We start from the raw sequence: 10,718 nt of genomic DNA on the forward strand, positions 1-10,718 counted from the left end.
CCGCGTGTGGGTGACTCCGGAGTCTACGGGTGAGCGCCAGGTCCCGGCAGCCAGACCCCTGCGAGGCCGGACCCATCCTGCCCTGCCGCCCCCTGCGCTCCCCGCGGGGGCGGTGGGTTCTCCAGAGCCGGGAGGGGCCTCCCGCAGCACCCCCGGCGCCCTGGCCAGCTTCGAGCGCCTGCAGGGGCACGGGCGACCGCTCACCTGCAAGATCTTGTCCAGGCCCTCCTGGCCCAGGCACGGGAACTCCTTGAGCAGATGCACTTTCTGCGTATAGTAGTTTTGCTTGGCCTCCTTCCAGTGCGGCTCCTCGAGCACCTCGAAGATCGCTGCCCCGATGGCCAGGTAGAAGATGATGGCCGAGGTGAGCAGGGGGCCCCTGTCCACCATGGCTCCCGGGCGGCCGCCTCCCGGACAGAGTCGCCCCTAGCCCCAGCGGCTCCGCGTCCACCCGCCCTCCAGCCTCTGGAAACAGCTGTTTGAATTTGGAGCTCCGCATGCGCAGTGCCCTATCCCCCCCTCACCCCCCGGCGCCGCTCCCGGGACAAAGTTGCTCCGTCGACTTGGCCCACCGAGCGCCGGTAACTGTACGAAGCCTCGCTCCCGCGGGCGGGGGAGGGTGGGCGGACACCAAGTGGGGGGGGCAAGGGGGCGCCCTGGCTCGCACCCGCCAGAGCAACTGGGGGAACTCAAGGCCAGACCCTGGGGAGACACGTGGGCAGTCCGCCGCCAGCCACCGCAGTGTGCGCCGCGCCCGCCTCCGCGCGCCTCTTTAACCAGCGCCCGGTGCGCGCGCCCTCCCGCGCCCGGGCCCGCGGGGGAGGGGCCCGCTCAGGCCCCGCCCCCGCGCCGGCCCCGCCCCCGCCCCGCGCAGGCCCCGCCCCCGCGCCGCGCCGGCCCCGCCGCTGGCGGGAGAGGAGAGTCCTCCTCGCGAGGTGCGCGCCGGGGAATTGGGTGCTCGGAGCGCTCCCGGGGCGGCCGCCGGGACTGGCGCTCGTTACTAGGGTGCTGGTGCCACGGACTAAGGTGAGCGTGCACCTGATGACTAGGGTCGGAAAGTCACTACTATTCTTAGCTTCATTGTAATTCAATTTCCATCCCCTCTGACGTTTCTGCAGAGAAAGCTTGGATTCTCTCCGTCTCTCGCTCTTACACCTGCCGTAGGCCGGGGGAAAGCTAAGATTAGAAAGGGACTGCAGAGGCTGTAGAGAACCGGAGTATCAGGAACGAATCCAGCCCCAAAAGCGAGACTCTCGGGGGTCCCTGGGTGGCGCAGCGGTTTAGCGCCTGCCTTTGGCCCTGGGAGTGATCCTGGAGTCCCTGGATCCCATGCACGTTGGGCTCCCTGCATGGAGCCTGCTTCTCCCTCCTCCTGTGTCTGCCTCTCTCTCTCTCTCTCTCTCTCTGTGTCTATCATAAATAAATAAATAAATAAATAAATAAATAAATAAATAAATAAATAAATAAATAAATCTATCTTTAAAAAAGAAAAGTGAGACTCTCCCCTCTTGCCCCATTCTCACCTGCCCTGGTGCCCACCCCACCCCGCCACATCGGGATGGAGTAGTTGAGGCTGCACTATTGTAGACGCCTCCCAGCCACTCGCACTGCAGCTCTCCAGGAAATACCTAACTCCCCCCCCCCCATACTTCCAAACCTATTCTGCAATCCTCATCCACACCCACGCACATGCACTCATCCCCCTCGTTGGGAGATATTTTCTTCTGATATATGATACAACTCTAATATACCATATAACAGTAAAATGACCCCTGGCAGTTGGGGAATCCAGATTGTTCAATGACATATCCCCAGACTGTTCCCCAGTGGACACTCCATAAGCATTTGTGCAATGAAGGAGTGAATGAATTTGTCACCAAAACACACACTGAGGACATTTCTCACTCATCTTGCTACCATTTACTGGGCATCCATAAACCCCAGGCAGTACTACATCCTTTCCATGCATCACAAGGGGGGCCTATAATTATACCAATCTTGCACTGAAGGCATCGAAGCTGTGTTAGGTTAGCTTGTTCAAAATCTCTAACCAGCAACAGCCAGAAGGTGGAGTGGCACACGCCAGCACTAGGTACCAAGGCCTGGCCCTGACCCTCTGGTGGCTTCTGTGGGGACAAGTGCAGCAGTGAGCCAAACTGGCACACTGCCTTTGCCAAGGCCTTCCACCTTCCCCCATGGGGAAGGTGAGGGACTTTGCTCAGGTCTCAAGAGTTAGGGCAGTTTTTGCTAGAGGGAGGTATCCGTGGTGTGTCCCAATTGGGCAGGAGCAGAGTGTCTAGGGATACAGGTTTGAAGGATTGATCTGAGTTTGTGGATGTTTCTGTCTCTCCTTTATGGCTCCATGTGTGTGTTCCCAGGAGGCTGGAGAGGGAAGCCCCATGTTTCCTGATTCAGTATCCCTGAGGACTTAGGGAGCCAGGTCACCTCAATAAGGCCTTTAGGTTGCCCCCTCTGGAGCCCACCCACTCCCGGGCTAGGCCTGGGCCCCACCCCAGGCAGATCCCTCTTCTGCAGCTCCTGTCTGCCTCCTACCCACCCTGCACCAAACTCTGCAGTCCAACCTCCAGCCCTCAGCCCACAAGGAGTCCAGGCTTCTGTCCACGATCCCCTGTGTCTGGAGGGAGAAAGTCAGGGACTGTGGTGTAAACAGCTCATCCAGCGGGGGTGGGGGCAGTTTAAGAGGCCACAGACTCTCTTACTCTGTTTGGAAAATTCTCCCCCATTCCTCTCCCACCTCCAGTCTGCGTTCTTTTCCTAAGAAAATAAAGGGCCTCTTCCTATTTCAGTCTCACTGTCTCACAAAAACACTGCAGAATACTTTGGGATGAATCAGGTTTTATTCAAAGTTTTTATAGTTTCTAGTTTCTCTATCTTTCCACTTTACCTATTTCTCCATTTTCCAACTTCTCTCTTGCCATCAGTGTGGTGCTCAGTCTCTTATCTCTCCCTCTTGGGCCCATTCCTCACCTTGTGTCTTCCCAAACCCCTTGCTTTAGCTCTCTATTTGAGTGCCTCTCTCCCCTTCCCCTGGCTCCTTTCAGAGTGATTGTGCTTCTTTTCTCCCCTCACTTCCTCCGCCCTCCCAGAGCCCATCCACACATTTAGGTCAACAATTTCTGATGGAGATCAGGAGCTATGGCCATTCTGTGCACAGCAGCCAGGGGATGCTTTTGGAAATATAAACTGTAGGGATCTCTGGGTGGCGCAGCAGTTTAGCGCCTGCCTTTGGCCCAGGGCGTGATCCTGGAGACCCGGGATCGAATCCCACGTCGGGCTCCCGGTGCATGGAGACTGCTTCTCCCTCTGCCTATGTCTCTGCCTCTCTCCCTCTCTGTGTGCGACTATCATAAATAAATAAAAATTAAAAAAAAAGAAATATAAACTGTGCTGGAACCAATGAAAATTTAGACTTCTTGAGCCTCCAGGATAGAAAAGTAAAGTAGGTAAAAGGTAGGGGAGGGGGGCAGAGAGTGTATTTTTTTATACAAGCTGGTGTCGGGAAGCAAGAATTTCCTGTACCCTTCTGGGTCCTTCTAGCTGGACTAAGAAAATCAAATTGACATGAGACTGATTAACAAGAGGAAATCAGATTTAGTTTCTTATGTACAGGGAATCCACACAGACACGGAAATTCCAAAGACAGGCAAAATGAGGCATATACATGTCATTTGGAACTAAGGAAAAGGAGGTAGTGGACTGGGACTTCAAAGGGAAGGAATGCAATTCACAGGAAGATGAAAAAGAGTAAATGTTTGGTAAACAAATGTTTGCTAGGTCACTCAGAAACAATGAGACATAGAGGACTTTGATCAAACAGGCCTTGCCAGATTCCTCTGTCTACCATAGCTAGTTCATAGTGTAATGTAGATATCTGTGGTGATAGCTCTCTTCCTGGAACAGATCCTCTATCTGAATTTTTTTTAGGCAGTTGAGGGGGGAGGTAAGGCACCGTTCCTGAATCTGCTGGGCTTTGATTGCTTTTTAATTCAAAATAATCTTTGTGTTTTGGCATAAAGTAGCCCCTCTTGGGGTGGACTGCCCTTGGCCCCTACGCCGATACTATGTATCTTTATCAGTTTATGGCTTATAATCATTTCAGAGTGCCATCTTTTGAAAGACAATCAGCTTTGAGAATGGAGTTGAATTTCGCCTTGATAGCACCAGATCACTAGAGTTACCTGGGTACCCCCTATGAGAAATTGACAGAGCAGATCAGTTGTTTTCCAAGTGATGTTCCCAAGCTCTGGCCACAAAAGGATCCCTGTTTACCTTTGTTTCTTTCTTGGTTCAATTAGGTGAAGGGGTTATCCTCTTGGTGAATGAATGTTTGATAATCCTTTCATAATTCTTTTTTTTTAAAGTCTTTCTGAATGGTGTATCCCCCTTCTTTTTTTTTTAAGTTTTTATTTATTTATTCATGAGAGACACAAACACACAGAGAGAAACAGAGACATAGGCAGAGGGAGAAGCAGGCTCCACGTGGGGAGCCCGATGTGGAATTCGATCCCCAGGACTCCAGCATCATGCCCTGAGCCAGAAGGCAGGCGCTTAACCACTGAGCCACCCAGGCATCCCTCCTTTCATAATTCTAAAACACTTACTGTTTTATTTCTGTTTAGGAATATTTCTGTTTATATTCTGTTTGGGGATTTCAAGAGGGAAAAGTTCCCCTCTAAAAATCACATATCATCTAGGAGACATATAAAAGCCATTAAGAACATCAAGTGGTTCAACATCACAATCACTGAGAAAAAGCTTTGTAGGGACGCCTGGGTGGCTCAGTGGCTGAGCATCTGCCTTTGGCTCAGGTCAAGATCCTGGGGTCCTGGGACTGGGTCCTGCATTGGGCTCCCTGCAACGAGCCTACTTCTCCCTCTGCCTATGTCTCTGCCTCTCTCTGTGTCTCTCGTGAATAAATAAATAAAATATAAAAAAGAAAGAAAGAAAGAAGAAAGAAAGAAAGAAAGAAAGAAAGAAAGAAAGAAAGAAAGAAAGAAAGAAAGAAGGAAGGAAGGAAGGAAAGAAAAAGGGACGCCTGGTGGCTCAGTGGTTGGGCGCCTGCCTTTGGCTCAGGTCGTGATCCCCGGATCCGGGATGGAGTCCCGCATCGGGCTCCCTGTGAGGAGCCTGCTTCTCTTTCTACCTATGTCTCTGCCTCTCCTCTCAATCTTTGTCTCTCATGAATAAATAAATAAATCTTGAAAGAAAGAAAGAAAGAAAGAAAGAAAGAAAGAAAGAAAGAAAGAAAGAAAGGAAAAAGAAGCTTTGTAGTTCTCAATTCAGAAATCCAAAGGTTTTATTTTCATTTTTGTTCCTGTCATATTGCTTGAAGGAATGACCGTTTTAACTGCCTTATAAAACACCTTGCATTAGGAAAGATTGTTGATTCCTTTATAAACTTGCTATATTTCTTTTTTTTTTAATTTTTATTTATTTATGATAGTCACAGAGAGAGAGAGAGAGGCACAGAGACATAGGCAGAGGGAGAAGCAGGCTCCATGCACCGGGAGCCCGATGTGGGATTCGATCCCGGGTCTCCAGGATCGCGCCCTGGGCCAAAGGCAGGCGCCAAACCGCTGCGCCACCCAGGGATCCCAAAACTTGCTATATTTCTAATGGATCATTTAGAAACCTGGGGGGGGGGGGAATCTATTACGTTTTCATGTCTACTAATCCTCTGGTTCTTCAGTTAGGAAAAACCTGAGTAGTAAATTCAATATACCTGAGAAGACAACCTTTGTGTCTTACACTAGGAAAAACAAAATAAAATCACACAGCAATAAAGTTGTAGTGAAAATGGTGTGTGCATACAGTGGAATAGTATTCAGCCTGGAAAAAAGAAGGAACTTCTGTCACCTGCTACAACATGGATGGACCTTGAGGACATAATGAAGTGAAATAAGCCAGTCACGAAGAAGGTGAATATTGCAAGATTCCATCTATCTGAGTCATCTAAAGTGGCCAAACTCTGAGAAACAGAAAATAGAACAGAAGTTGCCAGAGAGTGGGGGTGGGGGAGGGGTGTGCAGAGCTGCTCAATGGATAGAGTTTCAGTTTCAGAAGATGAAAAAGTTCTAGAGAATTCGCTACAGAACCAGGTCTGTACAATTAAACACCATGCTGAACATTTGAAAATGGTAAAGATGGTAGATTTTATCTTATATGTAAAGTTTAAGGTAAATACACACAGACACACACGGCAAAAATTAGTGAAAAATGAACTTGTGAATTCAAGGTAAGATATTTGAAGTTACAAGGATTAGCTAGGCATTGAGGAGAGAGATATGGCTAAGTGACAGGAAGTACTCAGTAATTAACCTTCAGCAGGGTTTCAATTACTCCTTTTTTTTTTTAATTTTTTTTAAAATTTTTATTTATTTATAATAGTCACAGAGAGAGAGAGGCAGAGACACAGGCAGAGGGAGAAGCAGGCTCCATGCACCGGAAGCCGGATGTGGGATTCGATCCCGGGTCTCCAGGATCGCGCCCTGGGCCAAAGGCAGGCGCCAAACCGCTGCGCCACCCAGGGATCCCTCCTTTTTTTTTTTTAAGATGTTGTTTATTTATTTATTCATGAGAGAGGCAGAGACACAGGCAGAGGGAGAAGCAGGCTTCTTGCAGGGAGTCCGATGTGGGAATCATGTGGGACTCGATCTGGAAACTCCAGGATCACTCCCTGGGCCTAAGGCAGACACTCGGCCCCTGAGCCCGCCAGGTGCTCCTCAATTACTTGTAATACTGAAACTATGTGTCCTTCATTCTGAGAGCTCATGAAGCTATGGAGAAACAGGTACTTGTAGGCTAAGCATGGAGCTCAAGCACCGATTCTGAATTTTGGGTGTTGGAAGATTTCAGACAGATCTCTGCTGCCATTTTAAAGTCCTTTCCTGGGGATCCCTGGGTGGCTCAGTGTTTTGGCGCCTGCCTTCAGCCCAGTGCGTGATCCTGGAGTCTGAGGATCAAGTCCCACATCAGGCTCCCTGCATGCAGCCTGCTTCTCCCTCTGCCTGTGTCTCTGCCTCTCTCTCTCTGTTTCTCATGAATGAATAAATCTTAAAAAAATAAAATAAAATAAAGTCCTTTCCTTAAAAAGAGAGCATTGGAGGTGCCTGGGTGGCTCGGTCGGTTAAGCACCTGCCTTTGGCTCAGGTCATGATCTCGAGGTCCCGGAATCAAGCCCCACATCCTGCTCCCTGCTCAGCAGGAAGTCTGCTCCTTCCTCTCCCTCTGCCTCCCCGCCCCCCCCTGCTTTCTATCTCTCCCTCAAAAGAATGAATAAAATCTTTTTTAAAAATAAAAAAAAATAAAAATAAAAATAAAAAGGGGCATGACAATATTAAAATTTCACTGTTGTGGGACAAATCTGAAACTTCTGCTGCCAGGAGAAACAACTCAGTAACAAGAGAAGCCCCCACTCTGGCCAGTTCAGAGGTCACCCAAAGCTGTTCTTTAGACTGGGTCATTTTTAGAGTTGATGCAGCAGGATGTGAGTTCTGGGACTTATCCCCCAAATCTTTCTCTCCAACTGTCACTGATGCCTGAGACCCCATATTTGAGACTCATTCCTTTGTGTTACACATTGCCCTCTCCCGAAGACATCTTTTTAACTCCAGGAAGGGTATGGCATGAAGACTCTACCACTTTACCTCTGTGGATCTTAACCTTTTTTTTGGTCTTGTTTTCATGACTTTGAGTATCTATGAACGTTTCCTCAGAAAAATGCACCCATGCACAGACCTACCAAAATGTTTACACAAGTTTTGGTGGTTTCAGAGGGACACCACATCCTCACCTCCCTCCAAGGTTGCTCCTGGTTAGCCGGCTCCATCAGCTCCTTGGGTAGGGAGGTTTGCTTGCAATGATTGAACAGAGCTGTTTGATGAGGAGAATAGAAGAAGAAAACGTGAATGGGAGGTGGGGCAGGGCACCAGGGCAAATTTGACTGTCTTTACAAATTTACTTACAACAACCATAATAAGGTACTTTTTGTGTGTTCGCTATGTGCTAGATATTTAATGAACACGAAATGAGGGAATGCAGATAAATAAAGCATATTATTATTATTATTATTATTATTATTATCTCACATAATGGTTGCAATAACATCACAGGGGGTTATTAGTCCATTTACATATGAGGAAGTTGAGGCTACTAGAGCTTAAATAACTTGCTCAAGGTACCTTGCTCAGGGGGACCTGAGTCTGGAATCCATGGCTGCCTGTCTTCATTGACCTGAGCACATGCTGTCACTGCCCCCACCCCAACACACACACACTTTCCAAGGCCTTCTCTGACTCCCTCTGAAGCCTTCTCGTTTCCTTCAACACTGGGCATCTTTGCCCTGCTGGTCTAGGCCCTCCCCGCTCATTGTGAGAGTGACTTGGGTGCACCTGGCAGCCCTGTGGGGCTACCTCCCTTGTCATTCTGTCCTACAGTGAGCAACCTCCCACATAGCCTGTGGTATTTCTCTTGGATATTGCGGCCTGTCCCTGCTGGTCTCTTATAGCCTGCTCCCTTTGCTGGTCACCCTTAACACAGAGGGGGAGGCTTTGGAAAGAAGAAGAAATTGTCGGGATCCCTGGGTGGCGCAGCGGTTTAGCGCCTGCCTTTGGCCCAGGGCGCGATCCTGGAGACCCGGGATCAAATCCCACGTCGGGCTCCCGGTGTATGGAGCCTGCTTCTCCCTCTGCCTGTGTCTCTGCCTCTCTCTCTCACTGTGTGCCTATCATAAATAAATAAATAAAAAAAAAAAAAAGAAATTGTCAGTGGGGTCAGCTGTTCTCTGCACGTAGAGATGACTCTGCCAATGTCTTTGGGCAACTGTTTATAATGTCTCAGACTCATGCATTTATTTGTTCATTCATCCATTTTTCCTTTTTTTCAGCAATTTTTCAGTGCCGGGCTCTGTGTGAAGCACTGTGGATATAGCATAATATGGCCCTCTCTTTGTCCCAAAGGGCCTTTGAATGACCAGGAGACAAAAAGGCGGTAAAAGTCTACTTGGGGTGGGGAAGCCAGGGATTAGAGAAGTGGGTGTGGGAATCAGTTCCATCTGGTTAGAGTCAAGAGCAACTTCAAAGAGGAGCTCATCTTGATAGTCATTTTAGAAGCTAGGTAAGAGTTCACCAGGTGGATGGGGTGGGGGGAGCAGTGTGAAATGTTGTGAAGGCAGAAAGCTAGGAGGTGGGCTGAGCAGCTGCCAGACTCAGCAAGAGCAGCGCTTGGGGGAGGGGCAGCCAGAGACCAAGTCCCAGAGCTACAAAGACAGTGTGTGTGTGTGTGTGTGTGTGTGTGTGTGTGTGTACACACTCATGCACACAGACACTCAGGAGCACAGGGGAGAGTTTGGGGAGCCCTCATGATAAGGCACTCTAACCTGTAGTCAAGACATCCATGGATAAAATTCAGAGACTCTGTGAACCTGGATGAGAGACATTTGACATCTTATTTCCACTTATCTCCATCTGAACTTTAACGTCACCTTCAATAACAACTGCAGGCAGCAAACCACAGTAGCATTAGCAGCACCTGAGACCTTGTCACCAACAGATATCACAGTCCTTTTCATACCCCATATGCATATCTCAAAACACTGTCTCAAATTGTGTCATTATTAAGCCTCGCTGCTGTAACTTACAACATGTCAATTTAAAAGGCCATGTATTCCTATATACAAATTTCAGTTTTAAAGACTATTTTGATAATTGTCTTTTGATGTGACTGGTTGCCTTTGTAAACACAGCACACTGTATTTTATGCATTTAAAGACCCTTTACTAGGAAGAAGTCCACAGGCTTCAAGGGACAGTCACAGGGGTGTGTGAAACAAAAACAAGTCTAAGCATTCCACTTGGGAGGGTTCTGAGCAGGCAAGTGTTCTTATCACTGTAGCATTTTCAGGAGCTCACCCAGGCAGCTGTGTCCTGTAGAAGCTAGGGGCAGCCCCAGTCCAGGGGGGCGTCAGTGGGGACCAGAAGGAAAATAAGAACTGGGGCAGTGAGAGGCAGGGAGGCCTCAGGAGATGTTAAGGGGTTGGAAGCTTTGTGATTTGGGGGGCCTGTCACTATTTTTGGAACTCCCCTACTTCCTGCTGCTGTTTGTAGGACCTGCTGCCTTCTGGAGCTGGGCACCCATGATAATCCGCACCCCCCTTCCTACATCGCCTGAACACGTGGCTCCCACACGAGACTTTCCCCGCAGCCGGCCTCCCCTAGCCTCCCGCAGCCCCCCCCTCCCGCTCCAATCAACCCCCAAAGGCCTCATTCAGACCCGCTGTTCAAAGCCTACCACAGCCCCATCTGGCCCCCGTGTGGCTGTTCCCAAGGGATGTAAAGATCCCAGGGACAATTGGCTACTTGTCCACCAGATGAAAGAGGGGCCTGAGGATTGGATGAGAGGGGGGCGGGGAGGGGAAGAGGATGAGGAGGATGCCAAGGAGAAGGAGGAACTGGGATTCCTGGAATTTCTGCCTTCTGAGCCAATATCAGGAGTGAGCTGGGCAATAAACAGAACTTGAGCATACGTGGGACTTTGGCCTGAGAGTCCTGGACGTGTTTTTCTGAGCGATGGCTCACCGGGCACTGGGGCTCCACGGGCTTGGAGTCCCATACCTTGTGACAGGTCTCAATCACACATCAGTTAGGATTCACTGACTGGAATCTCGGCTCCCAGCCACAAAACTCCTCCCTCCTCAAGCCA

The 10,718-nt window shown here is 49.3% G+C and overlaps 1 protein-coding gene and 1 long non-coding RNA gene across 2 annotated transcripts in view; one reads left to right on the plus strand and one right to left on the minus strand.

Annotated features, from left to right (window-relative positions):
• Positions 1–742, minus strand: part of KCNK5 (potassium two pore domain channel subfamily K member 5) — a 38,908-nt gene extending 38,166 nt beyond the window's left edge. The window contains exon 1 of the mRNA XM_055330812.1: positions 205–742. Coding sequence (XP_055186787.1) covers positions 205–390 — 186 coding nt within the window. The 5' untranslated portion in view covers positions 391–742. The remainder of the gene's footprint in view (positions 1–204) is intronic.
• Positions 743–944: 202 nt separating this feature from the next.
• Positions 945–10,256, plus strand: LOC129513148 (uncharacterized). The gene is made up of 4 exons (XR_008665144.1): positions 945–1,026; positions 5,775–5,939; positions 8,906–9,009; positions 10,124–10,256. It is a non-coding gene; the product is annotated as an uncharacterized LOC129513148 (long non-coding RNA).
• Positions 10,257–10,718: the final 462 nt, after the last annotated feature.

The sequence above is a fragment of the Nyctereutes procyonoides genome, unplaced genomic scaffold, assembly GCF_905146905.1.
Source record: "Nyctereutes procyonoides isolate TBG_1078 unplaced genomic scaffold, NYPRO_anot_genome, whole genome shotgun sequence".
Classification (NCBI taxonomy): domain Eukaryota; kingdom Metazoa; phylum Chordata; class Mammalia; order Carnivora; family Canidae; genus Nyctereutes; species Nyctereutes procyonoides.